A 19,867-nucleotide genomic window follows, 5' to 3' on the forward strand; every position below is an offset into this window, starting at 1 on the left:
AAAATACCAAATGAAATCCACAGTTACCGATAACGGTTCACTTCTTCAGCAGCATGACTGATTGTCTCATCAACTTTGGAAAGCTTTTCTTCTTTCTGTAAACGATCTTTTTCTTCTACAGTTAATTTCCTTTGAAAAATAAAAGAAACAAAGCCTTTCATTAGCCACAACTCAACTGTTTTCTAGTCATCTTAAGAAAACATCCACAAAGGGCTGAAGCTCATTTCAAAAAACAAACACTGACACGTACAGTAACTTCCATTTGCCCTAGTAGCCTGATCCTTAATTATAAGCAGCGTAAGCAACAATAAAAATGGTGTTAAAATACTCAATACATTAAAGGTTGTGCCACCCTGTGCATACTTAGAGGGCTTCTCAAGGTGTGAATCAGCTAAGAATCCCTGTCAGTAGAAGCCCTGTGCAAATGGGGCTTCTGCCCACCCCCCATGCAAATTGGCTAGGGATGGAGACAACATTGCATGTGGGTAGGAGAGGAGAGATCATTCCATCTGGCAAGCTGCAACACATGTGCAGACAGAATGTTCAACACAGCACCACCCTCACTGAGGGTTCAGAGCAAACATGCATAGGACTGGGCTATAGCAGAACTTGCCAAATTTATTCCTTGAAGGTTGCAGCAGTAGCTCTGAAAAATGATTTGTGAAGAACTTGCCGGTAAATATCTGCTAACAATAGTAACTGGTCCCCAAGAGAAATTTAGCACTGATGAAGTGCTAGCACCCCCATGATCAAAATGCTCAGGGGATCTTAAGATAAAAGAATGAAATCAAGGAAGAATCCAAAAGAGGGAATGCTGCAGTTATGGGTGACTTCAACTAGCATCATACAGACTGGCTACATATGTGTTCCAGCCATGACAAAGCAGTAAATTACCTAGATATCCTAAATGACTGTGTCATGGAACCAAACAGAGGGACGGCAAGCCTGGACTTTTATCTTGAGTGGTGCACAGAACTTGGTACAAGGTGTAAGTGTTGCAAGCCAGTTAAGTGAAGTAGCCATAGTGCTATTCATGCACATACATGAAAATGGCCAATTGCCAAGAAAATCCAGCACAGTCACATTTGGCTATGAAAGAGGAAACACCCCCAAAATGAGGGGATTGGTAAAAAGGAAGTTGAAAGAAAAGGTCAAGAGGGCCACATCAATCCAAAATGCTTGGGAGTTGTTTAAAAACATGGTATTAGAAACCATATGAAGTAGTAAGCAAATAGACCAAGAAGTGGCAGCAAGGTCCCAGTGCCAAGACAAGGGTATAATTGTTGAAGACAATGGCAGGCTCAAGTTACATATAACATCATTTTTCTGTTATCTAAACAAAGATTCATGTATCAAGCAACAAATCAACCACAACCAATACCTGTGAAGGTTCATTTCATTTTCTTGATATAGCTCAGTCATGACTTTAAGCTTTTGCTGAAGCTTCTGAACTTCGCTTTCAAAGTGTGTATTTTCAGAATGCAACGTGACATGTTCCTTTTGTAGATTTTCAATGCGTTCTGTCACAAGAGTTAATTACAATTAACTGATATGTTAAACCCATACGATAAAGGAAACAAATATTGAAGACTGAATACAGTATTCTAATGCTGAAAAGAAAAATGATTTCTGAAGGAGTTTGGAAGAGATGTAAAACCTCATTATGTCCCTGTACAATAACTCCAGTCACTTTGAAAAATGCTTTGAAATCTCACTAAAAGGATACATTTCCCCCCTCCCCTTTCACATGTATTTGTGGACCAAATTTTGTTTTGATTTCCTTCACAGGACAAATATGTTTGGACCAAATGGGCTGAGGCACAGACAGGAGGGAAATAAGGCACAGGACAGCTTCACCATAGCTAAATAAAATCCTTTTTAATACTAATACCACACGTCAGCATCAACAGTTTCCCAGGTAACAAGCCCCACATCTCAATCTACTAAGATAATGGCCATGTAATACATAGAAATCCAGGTTTTGGTTTTTGGTTTTGGTGTCTTCTACTTCCTAATCAGGATCCGGTTTGGCCCAAGTTTGCTGCCTGAGACAGAACAGCTGTGTTGTCCCCCAACCCAACCCACTACCCAGTCAAAGTGTATAGTGTACACAGCTGGGCAAGTTATTCTGGAAAACCCCCGGAAACACCTCCCCCAGCTCCCTGACATTAAAAATGCAATACAGTGGTACCTCAGGTTAAGAACTTAATTTGTTCCAGAGGTCTGTTCTTAACCTGAAACTGTTTTTAACCTGAAGACCACTTTAGCTAATGGGGCCTCCTGCTGCTGCTGCGCCGCCAGAGCACGAGTTCTGTTCTCATCCTGAATCAAAGTTCTTAACCCGAGGTAATATTTTTAGGTTAGCGGAGTCTGTAACCTGAAGCATATGTAACCTGAAGCGTATGTAACCCGAGGTACCACTGTAATGATACGTGAAATAACTAACAGCCTGTTGCCATTTCATGACACCCAAAATTAGTTGTCTGAGGCAGTTGCCTCAAATTTCCGTGGGTTGCCCCTGCTTAGTGTTTCCTCAGCCACACATTTCCTCAGTCACCACCGGTCACTCACCTCACACCTCAATCCCCAGTATCTTCAAGACAGGGTTGGGAGAGCCCCCTGTCTGAAATCCTGGAGAGCTGCTGCCAGTCAATGTAGACAATGCTCAGCTAGATGGACCAATGGTCTGACTCAGTATGACCAATGATCTGAATCAGTACAGTGCTACCTCAGGTTAAGTACTTAATTTGTTCCGGAGGTCCGTTCTTAACCTGAAACTGTTCTTAACCTGAAGCACCACTTTAGCTAATGGGACCTCCTCCTGCTGCTGCGCCGCCAGAGCACGAGTTCTGTTCTCATCCTGAAGCAAAGTTCTTAACCTGAAGCACTATTTCTGGGTTAGCGGAGTCTGTAACCTGAAGCGTATGTAACCTGAAGCGGGTGTAACCCGAGGTACCACTGTATAAGACAGCTTCCTATGGCTTTCCCCACCAGGCCACCTGGCATGTTTAAGTCATGGGAAGCAGCAGTGCTTTTTTAATGGAAGGCAAGTTAGTATTTGGCTCCCATCTGCAGTAGCCACCAGCCAAGTTAAATTACCCAAAATGCAATGTCTGACACAATGTTGGGTTGAGCATTCCATTTTGGGTAATCAAACATGGAAGATGGCAACTGCAATTAAGAGCTAAGTTTGGTTCCCATGCTACAGCAGCACCAGGAACACTACTAACACACCTCTGGTGTCCGCGTGTGAGTGTGTGTTTGCGTGTGTGTAATAAGTGAGTGGCAGCAGCAATGTCTGACCCTGGGCCTGCACCATACTCTGTCTAATGGTAAGGCTGCCCCTGTCACAAACTCCCCTCAACAAGATTCAACCCATTTCATTGTCTCTGGGATGGTTTCTCCTTTCTGAAGTGGAGCGCAGGGGGGGGGGGCGGAGTGGAAAAAAATAGAACAGACAGCAAATTAAAATGGCTGCTTTTGTTTCTATACAGTATGCAACCTTCTTCAATATTTACAAATCTCTCATCTCTACAGTGTGGCAGTCTCTGAAAGTGGAACAATTCCTACAACCATGATTTACCCATTCAGAGATCACACCAAGCCATAAAAAACACCTACCTGAGGCGCTCCATGAAGGATATGGCATCATAAATTCAACAAGGTATTGTGTAAAAATTGAATTCTTCGTTTTAATGGTTTTTTTCAAGATACCTTATACTTCAGTGAACCTTGATCATTTAAGAGATTTCTAATTATCTTTACAGCTTCGTTCAGTTAAAAGTAAAGATTTTCCTAAAACCGTAACAGAAAACAGCTTTCTTCTTCCTTTTAAAATAATAATAATTAAAAATCAAGAATTCATCATTACCTGCAAGTTCCTCTTTTGCTTTGTTTTCATCTGTCAGCTTTGAACAGATTTGATTTACTTCTGATTCCATAGATTTTAGACAAGCATTTAGCTATATCAAAGAAAAAAGATAAATTATTTCAAATCATAATTGCAAAAGAAGCTACTGATGTACATTTGCACTTCTAAATCGAATCTTTATCTAGTTCTGGATCACTTTCTGGCTGCAATGCTTATTTATGTATTTGATTTCCCCCCCCCCACCCCACCATTCCTCCAAACCACAACAGAAGCTGGTTTCACATAGTATATCATTAAAACAGACATTTAAAATAAACAGAACAATAACATCACTACACTATACCAAGAATATATCACAGCAAAAACAGTAGGTACCTAAAGGGAGGTTGCGCACCCATTGTAAATCAAAATCATGTGCCAAGGCAAAGCCAGGAAGCATTCTATACTTGTCCTGCACCCACCTAGCCAAAGAAGGCAATTGGTTGATGCTCACTTCTTTAATGAGTTAAAGCAACAGTGGGACCACACAGACCCTCCCAGAATTATGTGCCCTCATCTGATGGGAGTGCACACACACAACCAGAGACTTCTCCTGCACAAATGTTGTTGCTGCTCTTCCCTCTTCAAGCATCTCCTGGTTCTAAAAAACAGTAGAGCAGGGGATGGCAGGGATTGGACCGGCCTGCCCCTCACCTGAACAGCCTCTTTCTACGCTTCCAACGTGTCCTGCACCCCCACTTCTGTCTCTGACTCCTCCAACCCTTCCTCTCCTCTTCCCCCTGCCTCACAGGTGGCACCAAACACCATAAATCACTGGGGGGGGGGCTGCTGTCTCAGTCTCTAACCCCCTTGCCTCCATCACACACTCATCAGAGCCCTGCCAATCCCTGGCAATAGTTAAGCAATAGCAGCACCCCAGTGCATCACATATACTAAAGAGGCACACCATTAAAATAATTCTTTGGCTTGAATCCAGAGTTCTTATGAGCAGGACTCCACTCATAGGCTGCTTCTGCTGGCGGAGGCAAATTTCAGCAATTCCTCCTTCTCCCAGCAGCCCCTCTGGGACAGTACGTGAGGTGGTGCAGTAGATAGCAGAAATTGAAAAATTACAGTAGTTAAAGTGGTCTCTCTTCCTTTGTCTAGTTAGTTGGAACTCAGCCCACTTCATGCATGGAAGAAACTCTTTCATTCACAAAAGGGCAACTCTGGATCCTATCATTCCAAAAAAAGCTTGCAGATATTTTCTACTGAACTTTTTTTAAAATTGCTTTAATTCCCCCCCCCCAAAAGTTTTTATAAACCAGTAAAGAAAATAATCACAGTATTACCTTCGCAGCATAAATCAACTTCTCTACAGTTCGTTTTTCCTGATCATCTGGTTTAAGGGAAATGAAGAGAAGGTGAAAAAATCGACAAATCACAGAAAACTTTTTTTTTGTTATTTATTTATAAAACACAGTATTGCTTTTTAAGTGGGAAAGATTTCTTTTGCCCAAGTTTTAAAAACAGTTGTATTGTTTGTAAGAAGCAGTGAGTTCAAGAGGGAGGGGATAGGGACATTATTCATCTAACAATGCTTTACAGAAACGGTTTTTCTGAAATGCGTTTGAAATGTGTAATCAATCCAATGCGAGAATTACACTCCTCAGGCTTAATTAAGTTCCTTGACCTTTTCATGTGGGCTACTTATCCTCAGGCTAAGGACAAGAAGGAGCAGTGGTTGTCAGACCAGTTTGTGCTTTGCCAAGTTATCCTGGGGTTAGAGCAGGGGTCTGCAACCCGCGGCTCCGGAGCCGCATGTGGCTCTTTTACACCTTTGCCGCGGCTCCGGGGCGGATACTAGCGAGGGGAGGAGGCGCATTGTGTGCCTCGACACTCCCCACTGTGGCGGGCGCTGTACTGGCTGTGACGTCGCATGGGGGCGGTGCGTGCGTTAGTCACACACCGTCCCGACGTCACCTTCCCAGTTTTGCGGCTCCAGTTGTTTTTTTCTTCGGAAACGGGTCCAAGTGGCTCTTTTTGTCTTAAAGGTTGCAGACCCCTGGGTTAGAGTCTCAACAACTTGGATTGTCTTTTTCTAAGTTTTTTGTTTTTTAACTTCAGGGGTTACATTGAGCAGTCGGCTGCAGCACAGAGAAATCTAGCATATGTCAACATAAAGCTTTGGTGAAAATCCACTTTATGCACTGAATGCAACAGGCTATTGCCTATTAATACCTATGCCATAGATTTTGATTAATTCCTTGTATGTAGTTGATTCACACATATTAAGGAGGAGAACAGGTGACAATTCTAGAATTTGAAAATGAAATCATTTCTCTTTTCCTTCCCTTTCTGTAGGAAATGATTAATGATTTACCTAAGTGCTCCCCATTTTCTGTTTCAGTCTTTATATCATTATCCCAATGGTTGTCTTCAGCAGCAGCATGTTCATCTAATGTACAGCTCCAGTCTTTCATCTTCAACAAGCACTCTGTCAGTGACTATACCATATTTATAAAACAAGATGCACAAATGAGTCCTTGGCTCTTCACAAAGCAAATTCATGATTTTATTCATTTCATATACATTCAATAAACCTATTGAATGTTTAACAGTATTTTCATATCGAGTGTTTTACAGGAATAGTTCCTGTTCCATGTGGACTACTTCTAAGAGAAAAACTTTTACAACAGCATGCGTTACTGTGGTAGCTAGACCTCTTGTAAACTCAATACAAGTAGAATTCCAGAACCCCAAGTAAAGTTGCAGGCAGGTTTTTCTCTCTATCCAGCACTGCAAATCTGTATCTGACCACTAGCTTCCTTGGTCTCTGAAAAGGCCACCTGAACCTCCACTAAAGCTATTTGGAAACTGCCCTTTGAGGAATTTGGAGGGATGTGGATAGATGCCTAAAGAAATCAGTGAACTATTATGGCCCTAGTTTTCTGCCTAGGCCTTTTCTCCCATTCACTTACACGAATGGAATGCTTGATATGAGAGGAGGGAAGACTCCAAGAAGTTTAAGCAGATAACCCTACATCTCAGCCTTAGCAAAAGGGCTTAGCAACTTGCCAAACATACCAGTCTACCATGCTCCCTCCTAGAGCTTTTCACCAGTGACTCCCATAGGAATCAATGAAGCTACAAGGCAACCACAGTTCCAAGCAGTGTTATCAATGCCTGAGGGACGCATGTGTATCTCTCCAAATATTCCCAAAGGGAGGAGTGCAAGCTGTTGTTGAGTGGCAGGATTTTGAAGTACACCAAGCAATACTTTGTGGGTAGGATGGAGGGAGGGAATTATATACATAATAAAATTGGTTCTCTTGCAACTCTTGGAATTTCCCCCTTCTTTCTCTCTCTCCCCCCCCCCCCTAGAATTCAAGAGCCCTTCCTACTGTTTTAAAATGTGATGCAGTTTTCCCATGATAGAGCCCCAAAATAAATAACAAATTTCCTCCTGTTGCCAGGTGACATTAGGCATGCACAGAATTCACACATCTATATGAATAAAGTAAAGCAAGAGCTGCAGCCAGCGTGTAGTGGTTAAAGTGTTAGACTAAGACCTGGGAAACCAGGTTTCAAACCCCCATTTGGTCATGAAAGTCACTGAGTGACCTTGGGCCGGTCCCTGCCTTTCAGCCTAATCTACTTCACAGGGTTGTTGTAGGAGAACCTTCCTTTGAGAAAAAAGTTGGGATATAAATATAATAAATAAATCTTTAATTTTACCTTGACTTGACTTTCTTTGTTTTTAAGAGTCTCCTCCATACCTGCTTTTGAGGTTTCTAACATTTTTGCTTGTTCATTTAACTCACTTAATTGTTCACTCTGTCCTTCAGCTTCTTTTAAGAGCTGGAAACAAAAGTTAGGAAGTTCAGTACTTAATTTATACCAACCAGTTATTAGAATTTCATAATATTTAATTCTAAAGGGTCTGGCCTAAATTCTTAACATTACATACAGCAAAATTCATTGAGCTGAATATTTTGTATTTTAACTGACATTTCATATGTTCTAATTTTTGACAGCTGTTCTTTTGCTATACATGAAATTTAAAATCATTTTTATTGAACTTTTTCTGTTTTAAAAAAGCATGGGAATATATAAGGTTGCATCCAATTGTGTCTTGCACACTAATAAAAGACTTTTTGCTCCGACAGGACCTTCCATCAGTGGAACAGGAAGGGAGGCAATTTTTCAAACCTGCCCTGCGAAATCTGCTTCAGAATGGTTGGGTGGCGGGAAGCCCTTAGAATAGTGTAAGAGGGCAGAAGGGGTCTGCAGGGAGGAAGGGAAATCAACAAAATTGCCTTCCTTCCCATTCCGCTGATGGAAGGCTCTACTGGAGCAAAGAACTTCCCATCAGCTTGAGAGACACAACATGATATAACCCAGAATGTTCTAGCAAATATAGAGCTAGAGATTTAAAGCATAAAACCTGACTAAGTGGAACAAGTCCAGCTTCATGTTACCAGAACACAACCCAAGCCTATGATTAATCATCCCCAAGCTGGAAATATGAGGTGGATCCAATCTGTGGTGAGACAAGTTATTAAAAGCTGACTGAGACAGTAGCTCAGAAATACTGTCCTGACATTGTCCCAGGCACATCAATCTAGAAAAGCCTCTACATTGGTGCCCCGCAAGACGAATGCCTCACAAGACGAAAAACTCGCTAGACAAAAGGGTTTTGCGGTTTTTGAGCTGCTTCGCAAGACGAATTTCCCTATGGGCTTGCTTCGCAAGACGAAAACGTCTTGCGTTTTTTGCAAGTTTGTTTCCTTTTTCTTAACACCGTTAATACAGTTGCGACTTGACTTCAAGGAGCAACTCATAGAACGTAGTGTGGTAGCCTTTTTTGAGGTTTTTGGTGATTTTTGAAGCTTTTCCAAAACTTTCCCGACACCGTGCTTCGCAAGACGAAAAATACGCTAGACGAAAAAACTCGCGGAACGAATTAATTTCGTCTTGCGAGGCACCACTGTATAGGGAAGACAAAGAGAAAGAAGAGAGTTCTGAAGGAAACACACCCTCCAAGACCAAAGAGCATCCAACCACTCTGACGGCAAGGAAGCAATTGAACCACACACACACACACACACATACACACACACACCCCGCCAAAAGGCCTGTGTCTTAATAAATGCACTGAAATGCCAAGCAGCTCGGAACATCAAACCATTCATAGAAGTTGCAACTGATTTACTCCATGGAAGGCAAAGTCACATAAATTATAGCAGTCTGTGGACTATCACACTTTTCCTCCAACTTTCATTAAACTACCTAATAATTTAAACCGGAGCCTTAACAATATTTAAAGTCATAAATTATTCTAAAGTGAGGATACAGTGTTCCTAAAAGGCACTCTATAAAACTACACAGTGTAAATAATATACCTGTTTTTCACTTTCATGAAGTTGGTTGTTTTCAGCTATTGCATCTTGGACAGATGTTTTCAATCTCTCTCTGTTGATCTCATATACTTTTAATGTGGACTTGGCCTAAGTGAAATAAAGGACAGTGAAGCTGCTAATATAAATATATACATAGAAGTATAATATAATAGATAATATATTTATAGAATATATATCTATATATCTATCATATCATATCATAACATATCTAAATATAATATAAGTATATACATAGAATCACATTTACATTTTTTGTTATTTCTATCAATTCCTTTAGGCATTAGTCTTGTTACAATCCAATCCTAATGCCATATCATAAAATTATGTTCCACTGAGTGATACTCACTAAGATATATTGTGGATGAGGGCACAGAGATATAGAACTATGTTCACAGAACCCACCTTTCCCCTGCCGAACACACGATGCTCTCCAAAATAAACAACAGGTACGAACCTTTCTGCTCATAGAATCATAGAGTTGGAAGAGACCACAAGGGCCATCGAGTCCAACCCCCTGCCAAGCAGGAAACACCATCAGAGCACTCCTGACATATGGTTGTCAAGCCTCTGCTTAAAGACCTCCAAAGTAGGAGACTCCACCACACTCCTTGGCAGCAAATTCCACTGTCGAACAGCTCTTACTGTCAGGAAGTTCTTCCTAATGTTTAGGTGGAATCTTCTTTCTTGTAGTTTGGATCCATTGCTCCGTGTCCGCTTCTCTGGAGCAGCAGAAAACAACCTTTCTCCCTCCTCTATGTGACATCCTTTTATATATTTGAACATGGCTATCATATCACCCCTTAACCTCCTCTTCTCCAGGCTATACATGCCCAGCTCCCTTAGCCGTTCCTCATAAGGCATCGTTTCCAGGCCTTTGACCATTTTGGTTGCCCTCCTCTGGACACATTCCAGTTTGTCAGTGTCCTTCTTGAATTGTGGTGCCCAGAACTGGACACAGTACTCTAGGTGAGGTCTGACCAGAGCAGAATACAGTGGCACTATTACTTCCCTTGATCTAGATGCTATACTCCTATTGATGAGGCCCAGAATTGCATTGGCTTTTTTAGCTGCCGCGTCACACTGTTGGCTCATGTCAAGTTTGTGGTCAACCAAGACTCCTAGATCCTTTTCACATGTACTGCTCTCAAGCCAGGTGTCCCCCATCTTGTATTTGTGCCTCTCATTTTTTTTGCCCAAGTGCAATACTTTACATTTCTCCCTGTTAAAATTCATCTTGTTTGTTTTGGCCCAGTTCTCTAATCTGTCAAGGTCGTTTTGAAGTGTGATCCTGTCCTGCTCATCTTGCAATCCTGTGAATCTGGGGCAGAGATGCATGCAATCCCAGCATCCCACCTTCAGCAGCAGTAAATTATATATATCATAGGCATGTGATCTGTGCATCAAAAACCTCTCAATGGTCTGGGGTTCTAAAGCTGTGAGTCATTCATTTAACTCTGCATGCTGATTTTTGAAAGATAAAATAAGCAAGCAGGGCTTTCTCCACTGACTAATATGACAATACACAGTTCCACCTGTCAAACAGCACTAGTGACGCTGTGTGTACACCCTGTGTTCTAAGTGACAACAATGGAACCTGGTTGCCAATGGCACAGCAGCAGCTTGTGGAGGTCCCCCCAACCGCACCACCCCCACCCCCACATTGACATCACTGCTGCATAACTGCTCTGGAGAACGTACAAGGCAAAAGATAACTTTGGCTTAAATTATTTGCAATGTTGAAATAAATAAAAAGTCCTCAATTCTCCTCCTAGAATGCCAAATTACTGCAGAAATAGGCAAACCACCTTTAATGGCAAACCAAGAGGAATTCAATTTGTTTACAAGAAAGAAATGTCTAAACAGAGCAGACATAAAGAACTTGTGTTCAAGACTAATGAAAAATGTCGACAGTGAGGTCCAAGATTTTGCTGTAGTGCATGATGAAACATTTACATTAATATCTAAAGATTGGCTTACTTCAGCTACTTGCATTTGAATAGACTTTGCTTCATTTTCTAAGGATTCCATTCTTCTCCGTATTTCAATCAACTACAAAGACAGTAAAATAAATTTATATATAACACTCTGGTTGATACTGCCTTGTCAAAACAACTGTGAACAACCACTGTATTGAATTAGATTTAAATACTGTATTTCTCAGGTGATCGCAGGATCACCTGCGACCATTTTTTTAAATTTTCATTTATTTTCAGCTCTCATTGATAGGATACTATATAGATTGCAATAAAAAAGAAGTGACACTCTTTGACTTAATCCAGCCAGGCTGCAGAGAAAGAGTTGGGAGTGCATTCTAAGTGTTGTCGCAATTCTTTCTTTGAAATTGACAAGTGCACAGCCCCTCCCATTTGTCAAAGTGCCCATGTGGCTATTGGGGCATTTCCCCACCCGTTATAAAAGATGCTTTAGAAAGTTGATCAAATAACTTCCAAAAGTCAACTGGCTCTATCTACTGTGCCCCAAAGGCAAATGTCTCATTCTCTATGAAGGTATTCTATGCACATTTGTCAAGAAAACATTCAATTCTATTAGCTTTGTGATAATGTTTTCATACTGAAACAAACAACACTGGGACATGGAAACAGGAAGTCCAATTAACTATAGTCCATGTATGATTCTAACAGAATGCTGAATTAAATACATGGGAGAAAAGTCCCACTGAAGTCAAGTGGACTTTTCCGATGTTCAGGAATTAGCTACAGTTAATTAAAATGGCAAGAAATCATCCTTGGATGAGCAAAACACACAGAAAGAGTGAGAGTTACAGATAGGTAGCCGTGTTGGTCTGCCATAGTCAAAATAAAAAAAATCCTTCTAGTAGCACCTTAAAGACCAACTAAGTTAGTTCTTGGTATGAGCTTTTGTGTGCATGCACACTTCTTCAGATACACTGAAACAGAAGTTGCCAGATCCTTCTATATAGTGAGAAGGTGGGGAGGGGTATTACTCAGAAGGGTGGTGGGAATGGGTGGGAATGGGAGATTGGCAGATAGCTGAGATGAGCCTGTTGACGACTCTTAACGACTGCAGTAGGTCTTACAGGAAAAGGCAAGGGGTGAGAAGGTGAAACATGGCTTAGAAAGAGTGAGATGCAGACATAGAGATAGCTGCATTTCAAGAACAAACATTGAGTTCAGGGGTTGCAAATATGGTGGTACATGTGCCCTCTACGGTCTTCCTTGGAACCCACAGGGCTCCCACCCCGCTGCTGAAATTAGGCTTGAAAGAAGTGTTCTATTGCTGCCAAAAGAATAGGCTGCAGTGTGCATTTGTTTGCAATGTGATGCCCACTGCAGGTTCTCCGGTTTACAAATGTGTCCTTGGAACCAAAAATGTTGGCAACCCTTGCTGTACATAATTAAATTCAAACAGTGCTGCCTCCAGGACACACTGAAAAATTGTGGATCAGTCTGATAAAGAAACAATACATTTAACATATTTGGAATATGAAGTACACAGTGTTTTTGATCAAAAGCCACAGGAGCAATTGACCTTCAATGACTTAATGTTATTCTAAAAAAAAAAAAAAGGCAAATAGAGAGGAGGAGATGAGGACAGGATATTCTAATTTTAATGCAGATAAATTACACTATCTGATTTCTCTTTGAAGGCCAAACTTTCTGCCAGAGAAAGACTGCTTTGAACAAAAGACATACCAAGTCATCCTGCTCTGATCGTTTGGACTTCTCTTCTTTAAGTTCTTTTTCTAAACATTCGATGTCACTCCTGAGTGCAGAGTTTGAGCTGCTCAGTTCTTCATATGCTGCCTAAAATAATCAAGTTTTGAAAGATAACATGAAGACATTTATAGTAAGATTAATCGAGAATGAAGTAGTAGCTACTGAGCACTTTTAACTTTAATTATGTATTGTAGAAACAATAAGAGCAGCTCCACATACCAAGCTACATTGGATGTACTCATTATACTTAACTTTAATGCACTAAAAATTAAATGCCTGGGTCAAGGATGTACAAAATCAAATTATTCAACCTGCATAAATCATGCAAATTAAAGTTAGCACAATCTACTTCATTTTACATATTTGATTCTCCTTCTGCCAGCCTTGCATGGATAAAAGAGCCCATGCAGAGTATGACATCCCACATTTTTTACATTTTGTTGAGCTTTTCTGCACAGATAGGGTTAAAAGCCTTTAAAAATGAAATGTGAGATTACCAAAATTCCAGATTCTGCACTTGTACAGTAAATTCCTAACTTAATGCCTTGTGACTGGACACAATAGCCAACAAAAAGCAGTGAGTTAGTATACATACACGTCATAAACAACAACAAAAACCTACCTAGTGCTGCAGTTCAATGCTTACTTATTTGAAAGTGAGCCCCACTTACTTACATTTGGAATTCTGAACAAACATGCACAGAATCAGGTGGTAAAGAATATTCTAGTTTATAAAATATATTTTACAGATGTTCATTCATTTATGTTCCTTAAAATGTGGAATTATGATGAAGATGATTAGCAGGATTAGAAACTGTATTATTTTTGAATGTGTAATCTTTATTCTTTTTCTTACATTGATTCATTTTTGTTGTTTTTAAGCCAAATAGAGGTTTATATTAAAATATGAAGTGGTATATAAATAAAATGAATATTATACAAGTAATTTTCCCAGTTCAACTTTTACCTTCATGCTTGATGTACTGGCTAACCCTTGCAGAAGACTGGCATCTTTTAGGCAGTTTTCTAACTCTTCATACTAAAATGAAAATCCCATGTTAGAATTAAAATAAAGGAAATCAGACAACCTATGGCTGTGCTCCTCAAACTCCTCTGCTAGCAAAAGCTCCACACATTTCAGCTTTATAATTATCATACTTGTCAAGAACTAGGCTAAACAAGGTGATCCAAATAGTAGTATGGGAGCCCAGAGAGGGACAATTCCTAGCAGAATTCTCAGGAAAACAAGGTTCTGTAATCCAGGGGTTCCCAAACAGCAGGGCATGGACCCTCAGTGGTCCATGAGCTTCACTCAGGTCTTCTGTGACATGTCTATAAAAAAATCAATTTAAAATCCTACAGCACCTAGCACAGTGCAATACCGTTGCTACCACAGACAGAAAAATGATTACGGTAAGTAGCCTGCCAAGACCCTCTGCAATTTTTAAGTGGTCCATGGCAGGGGGAAGTTTGGGAAGTACTGCTCTATGACTTGGTACCAATGAACTCTTTTCTCCTAGCACGGTTATCACCCTTTTGCTGTGGGTGATCTAGGCATCTTTGCACATTATAGCATTTCTGTTGAAGGCATATTGCATGGTTAATGGTTTCAGAACAAGCCTGGATATTAAGTCAGTTTCCACTATGGCTCACTATCTTGGCTTGTTCCATAACCGTTAGCCATATTTTCCTGGTTCAGACTAAACAGGAAACTTGGTTAGAAGAAAGCTTTCTAGTTGGTTGCTTGGTTTTCTCACTCTTACAAAGGAAGGAGCAAGGCAGGTGTATCTGTAGCCAAAATACTTGTGCAACATCTGAATGCAGCTCCTATGCAATGAGGTTGTGCAAGTGCATTGGAATAAGAAATGGTAATTGAAGGGAAATGAAGGGGGGAAACTTCCAGGTACACACACATTCATTAAGCCAAATCGATATAAAATAAAATAAAATAAAATAAAATAAAATATGGAAGCCTATATTCTAGTATTTAAAAAATTTGGGCAGAAGCAATAACTCTAAGCATTTAAGCTTTGAAGGGAAACAGTAACCATTACCTCTTTTTTGCAGAGACTGAGTTTTTCCAGTACTTTACATTTGTCTTCAACTAGTTCAGCAACTTTACTGGCAAGCTGTTTCTCTCTTCCTAAAAAGAGGAAGAGCTATATGTGGTAACCTTTAACGGAGAGAAAACTGTTTCAACTGCAGCTAAACTCAACTCACAGACAAAAATTTGAACTTACCTACATAAAGTCTACTTCTAATCTGCAAAAGAAGAGCAAATATTGCAGTTTGTTTACAGCATAGATGGGATTGAGGCTCAGTTTTCAATATTAAGGGAAATTTAGAGTAGCATAGTCAACAAAGTAGATTCCCAGTGCCAAAGCAAATGTAACATCAGGGCTCTCTTAAAATCAATTAAAAGATCAAAAATAGGCAAGCAACTTGCAGAATCACACACTTCCTCCCCACACTTCCCCTTTAATCACAGTTAAATGATACATCACGATATTAACAACGGTTAAAGCTAACTTCATTTGCCACATAAACAGGATTCTCAGAATATGGAGCTAGTTCATAATTCTGCATGGGGAACTTAATTAGCTTAGCCTTAACAGACTGCTAATGTTACTGCAGTCGTATATCTTAACTGGGAATAAACAAGACTGCTCTCAGGAAGGAGCATGCAATCACATAGGCTATTTGTATCTCAGTGTATACACAGCTGGCCCTTTTCTCAACATGAAAGTTAGCTCACCTGCCAACTCTCACAAGCGATAGCATTAAAAATGCCAAAAGGCAAAACTACAAAGCAAAAAATAACAAAATTGCAGAAGTAAAGGACCTACTAGACTAGAGTGTTTATGTGGCACTTAAGCAGTTTAGCACTGTACAGATGCAACATTCTCCACCTTTCACTACCACAGAAAGAATGTAGTGGTCAAGGGAGCCGCGGACTCAAAAAGGTTGAAAACCTCTGCCACAATCCATTCCCCATCATTATGTCTGCCAATGACTCAAAGTAACAGCTTGTGAATGGAGTGGACCCTTTGCACAACTTTGACATTCAAGTGCTTCCTACTACATTCTTTCTGCACTTCATGCAAAAAAAGTGGTACCTCGGGTTACAAACTCTTCGGGTTACAAACACTTTGGGTTACAAACTATGCTAACCCAGAAGTAGAACCTCAGGTTGAGAACTTTGCCCCAGGATGAGGATGAAAATTGCGCTGGTGGTGCGCCGGCAGTGGGAGGCCCCATTAGCAAAAGCATGCCTCAGGTTAAGAACAGTTTTGAGTTAAGAACAGACCTCCGGAGTGAATTAAGTTCGTAACCGGAGGTACCACTGTACTGTGGTAATCAGTCACTGCCTGTGAAATAGTACAGAAAGACTATTGTCTTAGATCTAAAAGCTTTTTAAAAATCAATCTAGATTGAATGGATGTGGAACTTCAGAACACAATAATGTAGTCACAAAATAAAGGTATTCCTAATTTAATAGATTCAAATGTTGTTTCATCATCTTGCTGATGATAAATACACACAAAATCTCATGCAAATTAAAGTTTCCATAGTTTCTTCAAGCTACAAGGAAACATCAGAGCAATATACTAACATCTTAAAAAAGATGTGGTGGGAGTCAGGGAGAGGCCGAGTGGACAAAAATAAAGAATACTAGTTCAAGGAGAAAATTAAATAGTTACATCATCAGGGACAGCAGTTTGCACTACTGAGTATAATTTAGTAATTCTTCAAAATTTATTCTGAAACTGTAACCTATATAGTCTTGAATACTTCAAAGAAAGCCAGTTTATTAAAACTGAAATAAATATAAACTGACTATTAAAATAAATGCAACTGAACATGGAGATGGATTTTGTTTAATTTGCTTTTCCGACACCAAGTTGAAATATGAAGTTGCCAAAATACAGACAAGTATTTAATTCTACAGCTAAAATCCAAAGCCACATCACAGGAGAAGTCGAAGAATATTACATAGGATTCTCAAAATACAAATGAATATTTTAAAAGCAATCCAACAAGTTTGATAAAACTCTGTATAACTCATACTGAATACTTACTGACTGATAACTCCTACACATCAGAAGTAAGATAGTAAAAATGGCAACAACTGCACCACAAATCACCATTTCCCATGGAAAGCCATAAAGATCTGGACCAGGTTTCATATTTTCAGGCAATGCTGCAAGAACCTTAAAACAAAAATGAACAAAACAAGCTTTCCCCCCAACAATTAAGAGCAAGGTGTTAACATAAACTGTGTATATTTGATCAGGCTAATTCAGCGTTATTTCAAAACACAATTGATAAAACATTTTTGCAAGGCAGAAATCAATACAATAGAAAAGTTGAAAGGGGGAAAGAGAAGAATGTCTCATCATAAGCAAACTCCACAGTTTAGTGCTTCAGTCTTTTATGTTTACTTTTTTAGAACTGATATAGACACTTATCAGAAGCCCTGTATTTAATCTGTAGATTTCATTTATTTAACACTATTGTTCAACAGAAGACAAGAGTGATGTTCTTGATAGTATTGTATGCACACTTCTAAATAAGACAGATAGTGTGCTATCCAATGTTTGCTTACTTTGGGTTGCTTTTTTTAGGAAACCCCAAAAGTTGATGCTCATAAAGGAAGGTAAAATTATTAATAGAACTATGAACACTTGTTAGCAAGAGAACTAGCTTACAGTGCCTCTCTCCATATAGGACAAAACTGCTAAACAGCAAATGAAAGAAAACAGACTTATAATATAAGGCAGTGTCAAAGATTTGGTTGACTAGATGAAATCAATATATGAAACAAAGACCTTGCTTCCGCACACTGCTTCTTGGTTCCATCTCACTGTCCTTCTAGAATTGCCAAATCACAATGTTGCAGTGACAGCAGGAGCTACAACTTGCAGAGCTCCCTTTACATAAAATTCTTAAAAGGAATAATAGCCCTGTCAGACTCTATAGACTAGGAATAGAGAACCTGTGGCCCTCCAGTTTTCATGGACTCCCAACTTTATCATCCTTGACCATTGACCATGCTAGCCTGATCAACATCCGGAGGGCCCCAGGTTCCTCATCCCTGATCTAGATTCTAAGGTATTTATATAGCCAGTGACTTTTTGGAACACAGCACCTATCCCTTCAAATCTCCATCATTTTTCTAATCCCTTCCTATTTTCCATCCCATGTGAATTTTTCTTTGACTCCATTTCTTCATGTCTCAATAATCAGGTTTCATCAGATTCCTGCTTTTCAGGCTACTGCCCAGTGTCACACTTTCCCTTTAGATACCCCACCTTTTGGGCAATCCTCTTAGTACTCAACTTACAGGCCATTCTGACATTGTGATTTCTTCACAGCCTCCTTCTGCTTTTTGTTATTTAGCTCGCCTGCCACGTATACACTTTTTTCTCAGTCTATTAACTGCACTCTACCCTTAAATTTCCAGAAGAATTAGACTGTTATAGCAAAAACAACAAAGTATGGCATAAACTTTCACATCTCATGAAGTGCACTATGGCCCATGAAAGGTTATGCCCAGTAAAGGAAAAGGGCAGAAGTGTCACAAGACTCTTTATTGTAACTCTATCACTCAGCCACCTTATTTCTTGGATCCTTGAATCTTAGCTTTACTATCGCCACATCTACAGCTGCCCTGCAAAACTGTGCACCTGCATTTTAAACCCAACCTAACAGGCAAGTTCCCCCACTCTCGTTTTGATCCCTCAAACACTGGACTGTTCATGAACATTTTATGGCCTCAAACCAGCTTGACTAATCTGTATCAGAAACTTCACCACCACATACATAATGCAGAGCAGATCTTTCCATGCTATTCTTCCATCTTCAACACAAGATGAGGTTTTTAAAACCAAACTGGGCTCTTGAGCAATCTTCGGTTCAGAATTGGCTGTTCTTGTATTGACATGGTAGCCTATTCATTTCTCCCACATGAGAAGCAATTTAGCAGTTTCCCTTCTCAACTTTTCATTTCACAGCCTAAACCAGTAAAAGCCTAAGATGTTCAAAACTATGACTTGCCATATTAACACTCTGAAAAAACGTAGCTATGATTTACACAACCATTTTTCATATGAATATATACCTCCTCCTCCACCCTGCCCCATGATTTTGGTGTGGCATCCAGTCTTGTGAATATTCCCTAAAGTTCCTTGAACTCATCATGTCCTGGAAAACTTTTGAAAAACAGACTGAGTTAAGACGCAATGAGTTTATTTATCTTCATCGCCTTTCTTCCATCATGTAGCTCCCAGGCAGTCGTGCATCCAGTTGGCATCAAGGCTTTTGAAGAAACACACACAAGACTGAACAACACATCAAAATATAAAAAGATAAAATACATACAGAGAGAGAAAACAACTCGTGGTGAATTTATAAAGTGAAAAACCATGGTTGTCTGAATGACTGTTACGTACACAACATACAAACCCAGTTTTACCAATATATCAAATCAGTTTGTTATTACTGCAAGTAATACTAAGCATTCTTTTGTGCGCTACAATCCTTATCTCAGGTATGGCAAAGATGTGGCCTTCCAGATGTTGCTGGACTACAACTTCGGTAATCACTGAACACAACAGCTGGGCTGATACAATGGTGCCCTGCAAGACGAATGCCTCGCAAGGCGGAAAACCCGCTAGACGAAAGGGTTTTCCGTTTTTGAGCTGCTTCGCAAGACGATTTTCCCTATGGGCTTGCTTTGCAAGATGAAAACGTCTTGCAAGTGTTCCGATTTTTTTTTGCTCCCCCTCTTTTTCTAAGCCGCTAATAGCCTTTTAGCCGCTAATCCGCTAATCCTTTAATAGCCGCTAAACCGCTAATAGCGCTAATAGGGTTGCTTCGCAAGACGAAAAAACCGC

The 19,867-nt window shown here is 40.0% G+C and overlaps 1 protein-coding gene across 5 annotated transcripts in view; it reads right to left on the minus strand.

Annotated features, from left to right (window-relative positions):
- Window positions 1-19,867, minus strand: part of MIA2 (MIA SH3 domain ER export factor 2) — a 60,423-nt gene that overhangs the window by 13,863 nt on the left and 26,693 nt on the right. For all 5 annotated transcript variants that reach the window (XM_081207504.1, XM_081207503.1, XM_081207506.1 and 2 more), the window contains 13 exons: window positions 17,051-17,182; window positions 15,212-15,233; window positions 15,026-15,114; window positions 13,939-14,010; window positions 12,948-13,058; window positions 11,251-11,322; window positions 9,256-9,360; window positions 7,589-7,711; window positions 6,234-6,357; window positions 5,203-5,249; window positions 3,872-3,962; window positions 1,382-1,520; window positions 28-129 (listed from right to left, as the gene is read on the minus strand). In XM_081207504.1, coding sequence (XP_081063630.1) covers window positions 28-129; window positions 1,382-1,520; window positions 3,872-3,962; window positions 5,203-5,249; window positions 6,234-6,357; window positions 7,589-7,711; window positions 9,256-9,360; window positions 11,251-11,322; window positions 12,948-13,058; window positions 13,939-14,010; window positions 15,026-15,114; window positions 15,212-15,233; window positions 17,051-17,182 — 1,229 coding nt within the window. The remainder of the gene's footprint in view (window positions 1-27; window positions 130-1,381; window positions 1,521-3,871; window positions 3,963-5,202; window positions 5,250-6,233; window positions 6,358-7,588; window positions 7,712-9,255; window positions 9,361-11,250; window positions 11,323-12,947; window positions 13,059-13,938; window positions 14,011-15,025; window positions 15,115-15,211; window positions 15,234-17,050; window positions 17,183-19,867) is intronic.

This window comes from Podarcis bocagei (assembly GCF_964188305.1).
Source record: "Podarcis bocagei genome assembly, chromosome: 1".
NCBI classification, from domain to species: Eukaryota; Metazoa; Chordata; class Lepidosauria; order Squamata; family Lacertidae; genus Podarcis; species Podarcis bocagei.